The sequence below is a fragment of the Musca domestica genome, unplaced genomic scaffold (genome assembly GCF_030504385.1).
Source record: "Musca domestica strain aabys unplaced genomic scaffold, Musca_domestica.polishedcontigs.V.1.1 55, whole genome shotgun sequence".
In the NCBI taxonomy this organism is placed as follows: Eukaryota; Metazoa; Arthropoda; class Insecta; order Diptera; family Muscidae; genus Musca; species Musca domestica.
The window spans coordinates 503,879-523,847 of NW_026712355.1; the positions used below are offsets into that span (position 1 = coordinate 503,879).

Below are 19,969 nucleotides of genomic sequence, written 5' to 3' on the forward strand. Positions count from 1 at the left end.
GCCGATCGCCTTGGTCGACTTTTATGTGGCCTCTTCGGATTAGAAAGAGCCTTACCAGTCGAAAATTTTTCGTATAAACGCTTAATGGTGTTCTTAGAAGGCGCACTTCTCACATTTTTTAATGTTTTAAAAGCACGTTGAGTTTTCACAATTGACTTCTGCTGTTGAATGTAAATTTCAAATATTTCAGAGCGCTCGCGTGGCGTGTATTTGTTCATGGTAAAAATCAGCTTGGACTGACGCTTCAAACGCGGTATGTCATTAAGCGATGTGACATCTCTGTCAAAAGTTATGGCGTTGCCAGATGGGTCCGTCGAATATGGGCAACCCTGTACATCGTTATCAAACGTAGGTCGAGGTCGGAGATTTGCAATATCGGGTTACTCCTTTCGGTACCTCCCCCACAAAGGGATGACATTTTCAAAAAAAAAAAAAAATATTTTACTGCGCAGAAAGAACTAGTAAAAAAGTTGAGAGTTCGGCCGGGCCGAACTTTGAATACCCTCCACCATTTGGTACAAATTTGTGAATTTTCAAAAAATAAAATCCACTAAAAATTCTGTTAAAATCTTAAAAATACCGAATGTAGCCGTATATTAGGGTCTATACTACGACGTTGACCTGCATAGGCAACTTTTGCATTAAGCTATAATAATATTCAAATGCTAAACTTGAAAAAAAAATCTTTTTATAATGCAGCTAAAATATATAAAATACCGAGTATAGGGAGGTACCATACGTCGATCTTCACAGGCAATTTTCTTCCTGAGGCTGCAGTATCCATTACAAACTTCAAATACCAAATTTGAAACAATTCCGATGAATAATGTCGCTAAAATGTTCAAAATACCGAATATCGGGAGGTACCGTTATATGGGGGCTATACGAAGACGTGGACCTAAACACACAATTTTCTGTAATAGGCTGTAGTATTCATTACGACATTCAAATACTAAATTTGAAACAATTCCGATGAACAATGTCGCTAAAATCATCAAAATACCAAATATAGAGAGGTACCGTTATATGGGGGCTATTCGAAGACATGGACCTTCAGAGACAATTTTCTGTAATAGGCTGTAGTATTCATTACGAACATAAAACACCAAATTTGAAACAATTCCGGTGAATTTCCAAATATCGGAAGTTACCTTTATAGGGGCCTATACCAAAACGTGGACCTACATGGCCCATTTTCAATACCAAAAGTCCTGCAGACATAATATACATTTGAGTAAAATTTTATGAATCTACTTCAATTCGTTCGGAAACTAGAGTGATTTCCACAGACGGACATCGCTAAATCGACTTAGAATTTTGTGCTGATCAAGAACATATATACTTTGTGGGGTATAACATGTGTTACAAACGGAATGACAAACTTAATATACCCTCTATACTATGGTGGAGGGTATAAAAAACATGACACGTATATCGGCGCTTTGAATGTTTACATAGCAAAGTATCTTAAATAGAGAGGACAAGTTCTCGACTCTTCCAAACTTTTGGAAACTTTCAGGTTAAGGTTCCTCGGAATTCGTGCATTTTAGGTATCTAGTGTCTTTGGAAATATTGCAAATAAATGAACGAGAATTATTTAGTCGGAAAAGGGTTGAAGCCGTACTTTGTGTGAGTTTGTGCAAAAATCTCCAACAAAGCATCATTTTAGAAAGATAGTGTCGAATATAAAATATTCTTCCTCAAATTTCACTATAAGTTACTAAAGAAAAGAAATTTCTATTTTCATCAATGTTCCCAAAGAAACGCAAAAACATTCCCTAACTTTTATACTCTCAGCCATATGACTACAGAGGGTATATATCATTTGATACGGCCAAAACGTGCCTCATCGAAATAACGGTTTTAGATCCCAGTTCTATTTGGACAAAATCCTTTCAGGACATTTGGAGTTGATCTAGCCATGTCCGTTCGTCTTTATGTCTGTCTGGTGATAAATCTTGAAGCCAGTAGCCGATTTTTCCCGAACTTGGTATATCATAATATTATTCTCAAACTTAGATCGAGTTCGGAGATGGGGAAAATCGGTCCACTCCTTCAAGTGTCTAACCCACAAAGGTCAAAATTTTCAAAGAAAAAATTTTACCTCACAGAAAGGAAAAGGATTATCAGTTGCCAAAATCGACCCACTCCATCAAGTACCTCAACAATATTTCGAATAATTCTAACTCTTATACAATTTTAAATAAGAGTCCCATTGTCTTCAACATTCTCACACCTCGATATTTTTGTTAACAAAATGTCTGGTGTAAAGATGGAATGTATGCGTGTACTCCTTGTGGTACCTCCCCCAAAACGAGTCACAATTTTTAATGTTCATAAAGCTAGTCAAACGTGAAATGAACATCCAGTTCTTTGAAATTTCACACATTCAGTATTTCCTCTAAAGCAAACTTTAGTGTAAAGTTAGAATAGATACGACGACTCCTTCTGATACTTCCCTTAAATGGTCAAAATTGAATTCAACATTTATATGCCTAATAAAATGCGAAGTAAGAATCCCATTGTCTTCCATATTTCACACATCTCAATATTTTTGATAACACAAGATCTGAAGTAAAAATGGGATATACGGATATACTCTATCTGGTATCTTGAATAGCCATGAAGCTCGTAATACCTGAAATAAGCATCCAATTCCCTTGAAATTACACATCTCAATATTTCTATTAACGCAACATCTGTTGTGAAGACGGTAGATATCGGCCTACACGTTATAGATCCGCTCCCACAAAGGATCAAAACTTTGTATAACCAAAACGATCACAAAAATCGAATTGAGCATCCAATTCTCTTAAAATTGCACACATTCCAGTACTTCTACTAAAACAACGTTTAGTATGAAGATATAATATATAGGACACCTCCTTCTTGCAACTCCCACCCCAAAAAAAAAAAAAAAAAACATTTGAAATAATCCAAAAAAGTCCGCGGAATTAATCAATAAGTTAGGGAATATTTTATCTTTTTTATGAGAATACTGATGCAAATATCTTTTAATATATAATGAATAATATTACGAAGAATATTATTATCCTTGACATCGTCCTTATATATGTATATATGTATATATATATATATATATATATATATATATATATATATATATATATATATATATATATATATATATATATATATATATATATATATATATATATATATATATACATGAATTGAAATAAAAAGGATATGGCTTCCAATTTCAAAAATAGACGTGATTGAAAAACATTTAGTGTATTTCAGCCTCTGGACATCATCTAATGACCAACCAGAATCGTGGGCTTCTGTTTTATCTTGAATTGTAACTCGATGCAAATTTCCGCGTCGATTAATTTTTAATTGTGTCTGCCAAATCAGGAAAATATTATGTGTTATATCTATTTCAACTTCGAAATATTTTTCCATCGTACACTCTGAAGCTGATCCTGGCCCTCGGTGCAATTACGATTTGAAAAATATAAATGCGACCTGTAGAGCGATTACAATTTAAGGTGGGAAGATCGATAGACACAAATGGCTCGTTCGACTCAGCGCATATAAATTTGACAATTCGAACGCTACATGGTGAATCAATGACCATTTTTCGAAGTATTTCGGAAAATTTTGTAAGGAACAACAATCTCATAAAATTAAAAAGCCTTTTCCAAGTCAGCACATTTATAATTTCCTACCAAATTGGCCACATCCTACAACCTAATTAGCTAAATTGTAGTATTAAGGGTTTTTGGTGAATATTGAACATATTTTTTATGTATTTGTGCATTTGCTTGTAACATGAAGAAGGAAGCTAGATAGATCCATAGTTACTTTTGAGGATCTTCGAAGAATCACTTTTTGAGTTGATTTATGCATATCAGCCCGTCCGTTTATGTATTCTTGTGAACAAAATGCAGGTCGCATTTATTATCCGATTGAAATGAGATTTTCCAAGCAATGTTTGGTTGGTCCAAGGACGAACCCTATTGAAATTGGTGATAATCAGTTGAAATTTAAATATAGCTCCCATATATATTATCAACCGATTTCGGTTCAGATATAGCTATAGCTCCCACATGCATGTTTAATCCGATTTGGGGTTTCAAGTCCCTCACATCCGCAATATACTCTCCAGAACAATAATCTTTGGTACTAGATATCAGGTAAAGCTCAGAAAGAAGTGTTTAACATTTTTTAGGATCAGTTCTGATTTGTATATAGATTCCACTTATATATCTTTATCCGATATCAGGTTTATTCTGCACTAAATGGCTAATATCAGCCAAAATGGACTAAATTTTGACACTCAGCCCAGAAGCAAGTACATAAAATCTTGGTGAAAATCGGTATAGACATAGTTATAGCTCCCATATATATGTTTCATCCCATTTGGTGTTTCAGCCACATTCGTAATATGCACTCCACAACAATGACATTTGGTAGCAGATATCTTATAGAGCTCAGAAATACTTTTGCCAAATTTTATCGAGATCGGCTCAGATATGGACATAGCTCCCTTATATATTCTTAATCCGATTTCATGTTTATTGTGCAAATAATAGCTAATTTCAGCCCAAATGGAGTGAATTTCGTGATATATTATTATATATATTAATACGATCCTTCTCGAAGTGATATGATGCCCTCTATGATCTACTTCAAAAACATTCCCGATATAAATGTTACGGGAGCTCTTCTAAATATGAATTGTGGTGTAGGGTGTCATATTGTCGGCCCGCCCGACTTTTGACATTTCTTTACTGGTTTTCAAAATGGATAGCTTTTACATTTTCGTTTCTAAAAAGTAAAATAGCTTATAAGTTATTGAAATACGAAATATCTCAGTATCATGGGTCGTATGAGCAACATAGTTTAATTTCTAAAGTTATCATACGCCATACGCCTGGAATGCCAGGGAACATTTGATAGCCAATGTGTTCTCTTAGATATTGTTCAACCACAAGCACATTATTTTAATAATTTTGAATTTAAAAATAAAAACTTAAGCAATTTGTCAATTATAATGAAAATTGTATTTTAAATAATGTCTCTTTTATATTTTGCCCAGCTCTGTTTGGGTGGGATTCTCGTTCTATGAAAATATTAAATGAAAAATATTTCCTTTATAAAATTTTTCATTCGACATTTACTTATTTTATAAACGTTTTCATTTCACATTTTCACAGAACGAAAATTAGGGTCCTAGTCTAAAGAATGCACGAAATCTAAAACAAAATTCCATTATCTTCCGATTAACAAAATACTCTTCGTCGTGCTTATGAAAAATCGCTTATCTACATATTTATCATCACGTGCAATCAAGTTCTAAATATCACATTTCGGTCGCATGCATACGTTTATACATACTTGCACTTTATACATATTCCCTTCCTGGACATTTCATGATGTTATCTAATCGTCTGAAATCAACCACAAATCAAGTTATGAACAACAAGTCCGTTGGAAATAAAGGATTAAATTCCATTATCCCTAACGAGGCAAAGGTCACCAGGTGGTCCTATTTATTTCATCATCATTTTTGTGTTTTTCCTATGCCAAAGTATTTCTAAACATGAACCGATCCACCGTCCCCTCCATCGAATAATGCCACATCAATTGCTGTACAACACGTAATCCTTAACGGTTCAAAAAGCAATTTGGAAAATACGCAAAGATGATCCAGTGTTCGTTATGTCCATGTAATGATGCTGGGCAGGAGGTCTTCTTTGGTCGTTATTTTTTTTTTTTTTTTTTTTTTTTTTTTGGATTTCACTTTCTTCTTTGTGTTGTTGTTCGTTGAAAGGGGTTTTACATAGTGACCTAGTAGGAAAAGAAGTATTGGAAAAACTTTCTTTCTTTTTTGAGAATTTGTGTTCCTTGTTCGTAGCTGTAATGCGGAACGCTTGCTTTAAATGTGCCATAACAATTTAATGTGAGCTAAAAGTCGTTTGCCATTAATCCCTTGATTTTTAATTATTTAATTAAGATTTAAATTTTTAAATTTGCCTACGATTATTGTAATAGATGCTGGGGTGAAAAGTCCATCCTGTGGTTTCAAATTAAAAATGGGAATTAAAAGCCAGAAATTGTCGAATAAACATCTCTACAAATGTAAATCGAAAATGTGGAGAGCAAAACATGATAGAACTTAGAGTTGGATGGAGAATAATGTTTCGCTTTAGACGCTTGATTAAAGATAGAGCTTCGAAATTAAATAAAAATCTAGAATGATTTTCGCAAATTAGGGTCCACTTTGGTATAGACCAATATCAAGATAATGAATCAACGTCCAGACGAAACGGCTGAAGCTAAAATCGTAATATCTGTCAGTCTTGTTTGTTGTCAGTCTTGTTTGTTTTTTGAAAATTCGTACTAAAAGGCTACAAAAAGTAGATGTACCAAAGGGTTTTTTTTTTTTTTTTTTTTGAAATTATAACTTCAAGGATACGAAAAATTCTAAAATGGTACTAAAATTCTTAAATTGTACCATTTCGTATTATATGAAGGAATAGATCTAACGAGTTAAAATATGGTATGAGAATAAAGGTTAGAACAAAAGTCTGATATATGAAGGTGGTTTCGGAAATATACTAACTGCGAACTTTACTAAATGGTACTACATTTGGAATAGTTCGGTTAAGGGTGAACAGATGGAATTTTAAAATTTTGTTTTGGAGTGACAAAAAGTTGATTTTGGAAATTTGTACTTTAAGTGAAGAGTACTAAATAGTACTATATTTGCTACAATTTGGTATTGAGTGGACAGGTAGTGGTTGAAATTTGAAATTTGTTATTAGGGTCGCCAATATTTGTACGAAAAGAACTAAATAATATTTTATAAGTTATTGAGTGAAGGGTTTGAGCTGGAATCCTTAAATTTAATATTAAGTACTCTGTTGGTAACTGGGATTGAAAAATATCTTTAAAAAATTCTGTTAAAATTTTAAAAATACTATATTCGGTATATTGGTGTCTATACGACGTGGACCTACATCGGTCTTGTTTGTCATAAGCCATTACCATATTCAAATTCGAAACTTGAAATAAACGGTGAATAATGTAGCTAAAATCATAAAAATATCGTATATAGGGAGGTACCGTTATATCGGAGCTGTGCGAAGACCTGGACCAGCATAGACAATTTTCTGTCACAGGCTATAGCATCAATTACGAACGTCAAATAAGACATCTGTCAGAGACTGTAGTTTCCATTACGAACTCTAAAAACGTAATTTGAAACAATTCCGTTAAATAATTACGCTAAAATCATCAAAATACCGAATTTTGGGAGGTACCGTTATATGGGGGCTATACGATGACGTGGACCTGCAATTTTCTGTCATAGGCTGTAGTATCCATTACGAATTTCAAATACCAAATTTGGAACAATTCCGGTGAATAATGTCGCTAAAATCATCAAAATACCAAATATCAGGAGGTACTGTTATATAGGGGCTATATGAAAACGTGGACCTACATGGCCCATTTACGAACTTAACCTGCCTACTGGAAAAATAAACACGTGTGCAAAATTTTAGCCTTCTATCTCTATTCGTTCGAAAGATAGCGTGATTACAACAGACGGATGGATAGATAGACAGAAAGAAGGACATGGCTAAAACTTCGAGGAGTTACAAACGGAATGACAAAGTTAATATACCCTCCATAGTATGGTGGAGGGTATAAAAGCTGAAACCCTGAAATGTTATATGGATGTCATTGTTGGTGTCTGTGGTGGAAAGAAGGAACTTGTACTAAATATTGCAATATGGTGGATTTGGTAATGTTTATTTTAATTGTTCGAAAAGTTCTAAATGATCCTAAATTTGCCGACGACGGCTTGGATAGAGGTATGGTGAAAAAATATTACAAAATATACACTTCAATACTAAATTGAAAAAAAATCGCATGCGATAAAATAAATGAAACCAGTAAGGAAAGCTCAAAAGTCGGGCGGGGCCGACTATATGATACCCTACACCACTATGCATATTTAGTAGAGCTCTCGTAAAAATGTTTATACAGAGCATTTCAGAGCTGTATGAGATATTTGGTACAAAATCAAAATCTATCTAATTTTATCGTGAATTTTACGAACTATAGCTATATCTGAACCGATTTTCACCAAGTTTGATGTATTTGATTCTAGGCTGCATTCGGTCAGATGTGCCCAAACCCAGGACATTTGGGCTGATATTGGACATTTGGTGCGCAATCAACACGAAATTGGATGAAGATATAATAGGAGGTATATCCAAATCTGAACCGATATTTGTAAAACTGAAAAAGAAGATATTTCTTGGCTGCATCTGATACCAAATATTATTCTTGTATCGTACATTTTTCGAATTTGAGGGACTTAAAGTACAAATCGAATGAAAGTTATATATAGGAGCTATAGCTGTATCCGACCGATTTTCACTAAATTTGATGTACTTGCTTCTAGACTACCAAAAGTCAGGTCATTTGAGCCGATATTAGCCATTTGCTGCACATTTAATCCGAAATCGGATGAAGATATATTTGGGAGCTATAGCTATATCTGAAACGACTTTTACTAAAATTGGTGTCCTTGCTTCTAGGCTGAATTTGGCCAGATATGCCAAAATTCATGCCATTTCGGTTGATATTGGCCATTTATTGCACAATTAACACGAAATCGGATGAAGATACATACGGGTGCTATATCCAAATCTGAACAGATTTTGATAAAATTAAAATCGACTACTTTTGGGCTTTATCTGATATCTGGTAGCAAATATCATTCCTGTGAAGAGTATGCTGTGCTATACTATATCCAAATCTGAACAGATTTTTATAAAATTAAAATCGACTATTTTTGGGCTTTATCTGATATCTAGTACCAAATATCATTCCTGTGAAGAGTATATTACGAACGTAAGGGACTTAAAGAGCAAATCGGATGAAATATATATGGGAGCTAGAGCTATATCTGAACCGATTTTTACTAAAATGTGTGTACTTGCTTAGGCTGGTTTCGGTCGGATTTGCCAAAATTCATGCCATTTGGGCTGATATTGGCCATTTGATGCACAATTAACACGAAATCGGATGAAGATATATATGGGAGGCATATCCAAATCGGAACAGATTTTAATAAAATTAAAACAAATATTTTTGGGCTTTATCTGATATCTGGTACCAAATATCATTCCTGTGGAGTGCATATTACGAATGTGAGGGATTTAAAGACGAAATCGGATGAAACATATATATGGGAGCTATAGCTATATCTGAACCGATTTTTACTAAAATTGGTGTACTTGGTTATATGCTGGTTTCGGTCGGATTTGCCAAAATTGATGCTATTACGGCCATTTGGTGGTCAATCACCCGAAATCGGATGAAGATATATATGGGAGCTATATCCAAATCTGAACCGATTTTCTCCAAATTTGTTGTATCTGCTTTAAGGCTAATCTCGGTCACATGTGCCAAAATTCGGGCCATTTGGGCTGATATTGGCCATTTGGTGGTCAATTAACCCGAAATCGGATGAAGATATATATGGGAGCTATATCCAAATCTGAACCGATTTCGATAAAATTTAAAACAGCTATTTCTGTGCTCCATCTAATACCTGGTACCAACTATCACGGTTGTGGAGTGCACAGTAGGAATGTGAGGGACTTAAAGTACAAATCGAATGAAAGATATATATGGGAGCTATAGCTATATCTGAACCGATTTTCTCCAAATTTGATATTCTTGCTTCTAGGCCGAACTCGGTTGGGTGTGCCAAAATTCAAGTAATTTGGACTGACAGTGGACATTTGGTGCACATTTAACCCGAAATCGGAAGAAGATATATATGGGAGCTATATCTAAATTTGATCCGATTCTCACCAATTTCAATAGGGTTCGTCCTTGGGCCAAAAAAATATTGTTTGGAAAATTCCATCTCAATTGGATAATAAATGTGACCTGCATTTTGTTCACAAGAATACATGGACAGACGGACGGACGGACAGACGGACTGACATGCATAAATCGACTCAGAAAGTGATTCTATGAATGTTCTCAAAAGTAACTATGGGTCTATCTCGTTTCCTTCTCCATGTTACAAACAAATGCACAAAGACATAATACCCTTACCACTATGTGGTGTAGGGTATAAAAATAAAAAATGTCTCAAAATATTACAAATTCTATATAAACATCATTATTGGCATCTCCTTATGCGATTTATTATATTTATGCCAAGGGGCCATTCTGAATTGACATAATTTGTCGAAATCTGTGCAGCCATTCTTGAGATATAAGCATTCTAGCTAACATGCCCTTATATATATATGTATATATATATATATATATATATGTATATATATATATGTATATATATATATATATATTTGATATATATATATATATATATATATATATATATATATATATATATATATATATATATATATATATATATATATATATCAAAGATACTTAATATCGGCGTCTACATAACGGTCAGAATTGACCTGTTCGTCCATTTGTGATTTCGCCAGGATTAAAAATATTCGCGGTTTAATGGAAAATTTGACTTTTATTTAACAAAAATGTTATGGACTATTTCACCAACTAAATATTACCCGATTACCATCAAAATTGGAAGACTACGGCCCAGTCCTAAGCTGTAGCCCCATGCTAACTTCTGCGTCGATTGGTCCATAATTGCGACCTGTAGAGCAACTGTAAAATCAAGAAATTTTTCAATTTTTTGGTCCATTTTAACCACTAAATATTATGCGATCATCTCCAAAAGAAATAGGGTTCTATTCTGACCTTAACCTCACCTCTATTTTCAATTTCGTGAGGATCGGCCCATAACTGCGACCTGTAGAGTGATTACAAATTAACATGAACAGAGGAACAGACGGACGGACATAAATAGCTAGATCGACACAGCTCGGCGAGATAGGAAGATCCATATATAATTTCCTATGTGGGAAACCAATATTTCGAGGTGTTACATAATTTTTTGCCCAATCAAACTTATAATACCCCCAACACATAGTGTTTTAGGGTATAAACATGATCTCCACAAACTTTCAATATATCATGGTGTTTCTTAATGCAATTTAATAACTATCTTCACAAACGCAAAATCAATTTTTGAAAGAATAAACATTTTCTATTTCAATAACAGATATTAATTAATTACAATTAAAAAAAAAATACTAATACTCTCATAAATACAACGCTGCTGGCGCTCTTTCGTTGAGGTTCAGTACATACAATTAAATCTAATTAAAGAGTAAACAAAACACACAAAAAAAATTATTAACGTAAATTATACGCCATGTACAATTTATTCCAAGAACGACTACAAATGAAATCCCTACACATTTTCTATTAATAATTAATTTCGAAAACATATTATTAATGCTTGCAAATTTGCAAACAGTGAAATTCTCAGAACTGCCATAATTATAAAATATGCATTAATTGTGAAATAATTGAGAAACTGGAAACCAACGGAACTTTTTCGTATTAAATGATGATGTTAATATTTTCCGAAATTCAAAGCAATTGAATTTTGTCTGTATCGACATGTTAATTGGAAGCAGAAATTTATTGATTTCAAAAAATGTTTCTTTCTACACACAATAATGTAATATATATAAATTCATTGGAAATCAATGATGCAGGTTTAAACGTAACAATTGGTATTTTTTCTGAAAATTGTCTGGTATCTGCAAATGAAAATTATTTGTTTAAGGGAAAATGTAATTGTTCTCAGAATAAACGACATGGCATCAAATTAGGTAAACAAAAGAGAAAGACCAAAGAAAAATATATGAATATTTATCTTAAAGATTCAATGAAGTTTTTTTATTTTCTCGGGATTTGTGTAACGTAATACAAGTACTTTTCCATAGGTTTATAAACAATTGCATAATGTTAATTTTGATTTTCTGTAATCGGATTTGAATATTCCTATTTAAATTGAAATTCGATTCTGAGGAAAATAAATTTTTCCGTGAAAAAATTAATTCAGCTGGGGTTTTTTAAATCATTTTGCCGAATTAAATAGTTCTTAAAAAGTCTACAGAAATGAATTTTTCAGTGCCTGAATTAAAAAATACAACTTTCAAAATATTCTGTGGTAGGTATTAGGTATTTGGAAAAATTGAGACATTTGGCATTCTAGGACCTGTAGTAGAATTGTGTGGCAAATATTTTTGTAAAATATTTTACTTTGTATAATCCCGTTTAAGGAAAGTTTTAAAACCATATTTAAAAACAAGTAAAGAGAGTCCTAAAGTCGGGCGGGACCGATTTTATGATACTCTACACCACTTTGCTAATTTAGTTGAGCTCCACATAACAATTAAAAGTTTTTATGGGAGAATTCATTCATTCAATCATGATTATAATTATAATTTAAAGTTCAAAGGACTAAATATGCCGAAGCATTTGTATCTTTTAAATTCGGAATTGTATTGCCCATTTGGTGCACAATTAATTTGAAATCGGATAAAGATATATATGGAAGCTATATCCAAATCGGAACCGATGTCGATAAAATTTGGCAAAGATATTTCTGAGCTGTATTTGATATATTTCTCTGAATATCGTTGTTACCGGGTGCATATTACGGCTGTAGGTAACAAATCGAATCAACAGTATATATGGGAGCTATAGCTATATCTGAACCGATTTCGATAAAATTTGGCATACTTATTTTCAGGCCTAATTTGGTTGTATGTGGTTGTATTCCATACTATTCGGGTTGATATTACACGATTGATGCACAATAAAAAGCAAATCGGACGAAAATATATATGGGAGCCATATATAAATTTTTACCGATTATCTCCAATTTCAATAGGGTTCGTCCTTGGGCCAAACAAATGATTTGTGCAAAATTTCATCTGGATAGAGCAATAAATGCGAACTGTACTTTTACAAAAATACATGGACAGACGGACGGACGGACATGCAAAAATCGACTCAGAATGTGATTCTATGCAGATCATCGAAAGGAACTATGGATCTATCTCTTTTCCTTTTGCCTGTTACAAACAAATGTACAAAGACACAACACCCTGACCACCTTGTGGTGTAGTGTATAAATACAACTTACATTCTGGGTAGAAAAAAAAAACAAATATAATTTTAGAATTATGATGCCAAAGACAAATATATTCCCCATAAAATCTTACTTTAGGTAATCAAAGAAGAAGAATCCCAAAAAATCTTGGCGAAACTGGATAAATATTTAGAAATAATTTCCATATGTTTGATCAATCTGCTAGCATATTTACTGCTTCAATGTCGTAACGCCGAATTAATAACAATGGTAGTTGGTATGATTTACTTCGAAACAATTCGCGATATAAATGATTTTTGTAACGGGTAGCTCTGCTAAATAAGCATGGTGATGTAGAGTACCATAAAGTCGGCCTCACCCGATTTCTATCTTTCTTTACCCTTAAAAAAAAGAATCCCCAATCATGCGGCAAACCCCCATGAATTATGTAGTTACTTGCCGGACACTAAAAATTAACATATTAGTAATCAATAACTCATTGTTTATTACTTAAAATGGTTGGCCCCATATTAACCGAACGACTTGCCCTTTACAAAAGATTGCCGTGTGTAGACATAAATCTGTCCCATTTCATAGTGGTAGATATAAAAAGTTTGATTTGACGAAATATAGTTCTACATGCCGATTAACAGATATGCACTTGAAATTTTGTAAACCAAAATTCTCCGATATTTAAGGATTAAAAACAAAGATTTTCCTGCCTTGAGATGTGATGATTTATAATTAATCGAAATGACAAAATTGAAGTAATTTAAAAATTTAAATACAAAATTTTTGACTACGATGAATATTTTTTAATGGTTAGTAGCGGTAGATTTTTGAAGATTTTAAAGAAGAATTGTTCCAAGAGCTATAGAAAGGATAAACCGTACCAAAAACGAGTATTTTGAAAAGAGGCCAATCGTATCTCAAACTGTGATGTTTAAAAATTACCAAACGTGGATTTAAAAAACGGATCAACGATCCTCAACAAATTTATATTTTTCTGTGTTTTCCCTTCCAATTTTTAAACCCGCCACCACAGTCTGGAGGGTACATGAAATCTAACATTTCTTTATACATTTTAGAGCACATAGAGTATATATTCGTGATCAGCCTTAAATATGTTTATGTCGATTTTGCGATGTCCGTCTGTGGAAATCACACTAGCTTCCCAACGAAATGAAGTAGGTTGATAACATTTTACTTAAATGTATATTACGTCTGCAGGACTTTTGATATTGAAAATGGGCCATGTAGGTCCAGGACATTATTCACCGGAATTGTTTCAAATTTGGTATGTGAAGTTTGTTTGTAGTATCCATACAGCCTATGACAGAAAACTGTCTGTGCAGGTCAACGTCTTCGTGCAGCACCCTTTTAGCGGTACCTCCCTTTATTCGGTATTTTAATGATTTTGCCTACATTATTCACTGACTTTTTTTCATGTTTCACATTTGAATATTGTAGTGGCTTTTTACTTTTTTCTGAGATTTTGTTGATGTTATGGCGAAATGTAATCAGGTTTTGCTTCGACCAAACATAATTTCCAAAGTTTTGAAAAAAATACTCCGATTTTGGAGCTTTTATAAATAATTGAATTTTGGCAACCCGTAAAATTAAAGTAAACAATTCCTCTTTTTGTACCGTCCACCATACATAGTATGGAGGGTATATTAAATTCGTCATTCCGTTTGTAACTCATCGAAATAATCATTTTATACCCAAGAAAGTAAATACATTTTTGATGTTTGATGTTTGCCATGTTCGTCCGTCTGTCCGTCCGTCTGGCCGTCTGTTGTAATCACGCTACAGTCAAAACGAATTAAGATAGGAAGCTAAAATTTTGCACAGTTCTCTCTTTTGTCTGCAGGCAGGTCAAGTTCGAAGATGGGCTATATCGGTCCACGATATCGTATAGCCCCCATATAACGGTACCCCCCGATATTCGGTATTTTGATGATTTCAGACACATTTTTCAATGGATTTGTCTGAAATTCTACACAAGGTGTTCATTGTGTGTACTTTATCCCTTGGAAGAGAATTATTTTTATAGGTCCACGATATCGTATTGCTCCCATATAACGGTACCCCCGATGTTAGGTATTTTAAAGATTTTAACAGAATTTTTAATGGATTTTATTTTTTTTTTTTTTTGAAAATTTTCTAATTCGTTCCAAATGGTGGAGGGTTTTCAAAGTTCGACCCGGCCGAACGTACTACTTTTTTACTTGTTAGTGGACAGTTTGACTTCGGTTTGGTATTCAAAACCACCCAAACTCTTTGTGGCCTCATGTACTCTGATTTATAATTGTTTAAAAATTAAAAGTTGAGATTCATTCTTAACAAATTTAGCATTTCGTAGATTAACTGCAAGATATATTGGTAGATCTTTAAATTATTTGATAAAATTCATGTTGGATGGTAATGAAAATGCAGACGAACATAACTCCAATGTTTTTCACCAAATTAGAAACATTTTCAGGTTTTAGCCAATTTATAAACCCTGTTAAAATAATAAATCATCACTAAGTCAAGTCCACATTGTGGTATAGCCCCCTATTACGGAACCCCCTCATTTTAAGCATTTCGACGATTTTCCAAATCCCTTTAAAAAATATAATAATATGAGTCCACATTCTGGTATAGCCCCCTACCTCTCTATATTCGGTATTCTATTGGTTTTCCTAATGTTTTCCTCGGAATTGTCCGAATTTTCCTTTTTGTAAATTTCGAATGGGTTTCGAGCTGCTTATAAAATAATGTTGCTATAGGTCATCATTTTGACTTTGGAGGCCACTACTTTTTGGTTTTCAAATGTTTACACCTGATTTTGTAGATTTCATCCTAGGAGGTATAAAAGCACCGAACATATCTACAATATTTCCAAAAAATATCTACAATATTTCCAAACAAAAAAAATTGAGATCTTAAAATTTCCTATGCCTAAGATTTAAAAATTTCAGAACTCCAAGACCCCATTGAAAGAAAATATTCACCCTTGTATCTTCCAAATTTGTCTTGAAGCCCCCATATACCCCCTCATTTAAAGCATTTTGACGATTTTTGGAACATTTTTCAATGAAATTGAAATATTGATTATAAAAGTCGACATTGCGGCAAAACCACATTTATAAACATACCGAACTACATTCGGCTTTGCCCAATTTTTTTAACGGAATTGTCTGAAATATTGTATTTGAAGTTTCGAATAGTTGTAGAACTGCTTTCCAAAATATTGTTGTTTAGGTCCGTATTTTGATTTTGTATATATCATGATAGAGGGTATTAAAAGTTTACGCCTGCCGAACTTACTACTTTTTCGTTGAAACCTGATTTTTTTCATTTTTTCATATTTCAAATAAATATAAATGAACTAGCTGGCCCCGTCCGCGTTGCCGGCCAGTACTTTTAGTCTTTAGCGCATATTTTCTAAAGCATAATAGAGCATAGACTTATGTGAGCGGGACAATTTTTATCATAAGTAAAACAACTCCATAGTAATTTCTAAATAGAAAAAACATTCATGGCAAAAATTATAAAAGATAATCACCCACCGTCGCTTTTAGATAGTTTGAATAGCTTGATCTTATTATTCAGCCGTAGGCTTTAATTGAGTGTTAAAAACCTATATGATATAGAACATCTATAATAATCCCATGTTGAAACTTAATTTTTGGTATTGTAAAGAGCTTAGCGAATTTTTCCCTTCAAATGAGCTGTAATTTGGGATTTGTATTTACAACGATTAGAATACCGTGCTGTGTGGAATTAGTCCACCTCCACCTTAGTCCACCTCATAATTAGGGGCAGAATGATTTCAGAATAGTCAAAGATAATTACTCTTCTACATCCATAGCCATAAGAATGGAATTTACTTATTTTTGTCATTTAAATTGTGCATTGGAGACCCCATAAAGTTCATATTAGTAAAGTAATTACGAATATTAAATCATTGATGGTTATACCAAAACGTATTCATTTTTTGCGAAGATTGTTCCTTCTCAAATTACCAACCTTTGCTGAAATGAGTATTCAAAATATGGTTAAAATGTAAACTATACTCAAAATCGGGATATACCCTTAACCAAAGGTCATATATCATGACCTGCAAAAGCGATTTAAAATATTATGAAAGTTAAGGAAGAATTTCTGGAAGGATATAAATCGTTTTTTACTAAATGTTCAATTCGCTCTACCATATTTACTGATTGCGGACCCAATGAATTGCTTTTTTTTTTGAGTTCTCGTTCTCACATCAAAGAGATTGTTTTTCATTTACATTTTTATTGGCATATTTTACCGCGATTTTTGGCAGGATAACGTTCCAAAATTGTATGAATTACAAAATCCGTCAAGCCGTTCTTTAGTTATAAGCGTAGTACCTAACACATCTTTCTTTTATATTGTGAAAATAATTCTTTATTTTGTTTACAAAAAATCTACTGACTTCAATATGATAAGTCAAATTAAAAAAAAAAATCGTAAATTATACAAAATTGATAAAAAAAGCTAACTGAAAAAAGAAAAAAATCTTCACCTTGTTCGATAATTTTTTTAAAGTCGAAATAAAATAAAAACAATCTATTCCGTTTCGCCACAACATAATTCGGTACCACAATTCCATGTAACCCGCCTTCAATTTCTGTTCTCAAGAAATCAAGTCAATTAAATAAATTGGTTTTAATATTCGAATTCAAAAATAAAATATAAAAAAACACTACAAATGTACATTAGAAAAAGTAAGTCAAAAAGAAAAAAAAACATAAAAAAAAACATTACTATTGTACATTTCAAAAGTAAAAATGAAAATGTTAATATATCACATTTTTAATATAATAATTTTAATATAATAATTTTTAACATAATAACAATTCTCAAACCGATATCTTCATTATGTTGGCAAATATAAGGATTTTAGATAAATCGAAATAGTGGGCAAAAAAGTGGGCGTGGTCAATATTTTTTTCTTTAAAAACCTAACTCGGGGTATGACGAACGTTTATACAAAAAATTATGCAAATCGGTCCAGCCGTTCTCAACTGATCCCGTTACCAACAAACAACAATTGATTTTTATATATATAGAAGAAGAAGATAAATAAATAGGCAAAAATAAATTTGAGATCTAAAAGTTTTCTATGCCTAAGATTTCAAAATTTACAGAACTCCAAGACCCCATAAAACAAAATTTTCACCCTTGTATCTAAAACATAGATCAAATTCGAAGATGTGCCAACTTTTTTCACCACCACCTCATTTTAAGCATGCCGTCGATTTTCGGCACATTTTTCAAAGGAATTTTCTGAAAGGAAAAATATACCAACAAAAAAGTGAATATCTTTTGTCGATTTTTTTTTTTTCAATATTTGTCATATTTTTTATCGCATGCGATTTTTCAATTTGACTTACAATTTTGAATTGTAAATTTTCTAAATTTTTACACCCCCCAACACTACGTTTTGAGGGTATTATATGCATGTCGCAATTATCGTCCTCACAAAATTTTGCATGGGGGTACGGTTAGGATCAGAATTACAGCCTATTGTTCTTAAGATGTACATTTAGAGGTTCAAATGGGCTAAAAAAAATATTTTTTTTTTATTTTGTAGTCGCTCTATAGGCCACAAGTGAAAACTCATCGGTACGGAATTGTGCATCAGAAGAGAGTTAAGGACAGGGAAGAAGTCTAGCATTTTGGATGACCATTGAATTATATTTAGCTCTAAAATGGACCACAACTTTCAGGTGTAATAGTTTTGAATACTTAACAACTCTACGGAGTGCGTAAATATTGCCCAAATTCTTCGGGTTAAAAACCTAAGAGTAACCTCTGGGCCGGACTCTTTGACTTTATTTCAAAAACGAAATCTTCCAAAATGGATTTGGATATAAGGGAACTTCGAACGTATTGTAGTGTTGAAGGGTATCACATGGTCGGCCCCGCACTGCTATAGCCTTTGTTTACTAGTTAAACGTTGATTTCATGGTAGGACGAGTAATAGGATTTAATGGTAGAAGGTGTAATAGCACCGAACATAACTGCAACTTTTCCAAAAAATTAAAATTTAATTTCAAAAATTTACTGTATTTAAGATCTTACAATTTACTGAACCGTTGAAACAAAATTTTTACCCTTATATAAAAAAATGTCAGCTTTATAGAAAATGTGCAATATGCACCACCTACCTTGTGCACTAATCCGGCTCCTTTCTAGCTGTAATGTGGTTAATCCGAAAATAAACAGCATTGTCATATATTCCAGCAACATTTCATGTGAATTTTCACACAACACAGCAATGAAGGTGAAAAAATGAAAACGCCAAAGAAGAAAACGTAAATTTACACGTTCATACATATAATGGCCAAAATCAAGGACGACACTGGCAAAGGAATGACAGATTGTCTCGAAGGATGACACGGCACGACGAATTGACACGTTCTTGGGAAAAGTTTGTGTTTTTTGTTTATTTTGCAGTTTTTTTTTTATCGATTTCTGTTAGATATCAAACAATGTTGATAAGGGCATAGGTGAGCCAGATATCCTTTCTGGGGTATAATGCTTAGGTGTTGTTAGGTACTAATATTGGAAAAGCGCACACACGTATACACATCCAGTAAAAACACTTGTAGTTGGTTCAAACACACATAACACCACACAGAACGTAAAACTACTAAACACTAGCTTGCTATTGTCGCTTGATTAGTTTTTTGTTTGTTGAACGGAGAGAGTGAGAGAGAAGGGGGGAGAGAACGGGATTTTGAAGCTTAAATTTCTATAGACACCCAGTCGATGTTGATAAAACACAAAACTAATATTTCACACTACGAAGCTATGCGGGTCTAACAAGTTGTGTGTGTGAGAGATTTTCACTTTGCTCCAGCACTTGCCCCAAGGTTGTTCGTTTTATGGCAGAGGAGA

The 19,969-nt window shown here is 33.1% G+C and overlaps 1 protein-coding gene across 1 annotated transcript in view; it reads right to left on the reverse strand.

Annotated features, from left to right (window-relative positions):
• The window catches only part of LOC101900846 (receptor-type tyrosine-protein phosphatase S), a 57,259-nt gene extending 37,761 nt beyond the window's left edge, over window positions 1–19,498 (reverse strand). Inside the window, exon 1 of the mRNA XM_020036500.2 lies at window positions 19,237–19,498. Coding sequence (XP_019892059.2) covers window positions 19,237–19,405 — 169 coding nt within the window. The 5' untranslated portion in view covers window positions 19,406–19,498. The remainder of the gene's footprint in view (window positions 1–19,236) is intronic.
• Between the last annotated feature and the right edge of the window lie 471 nt (window positions 19,499–19,969).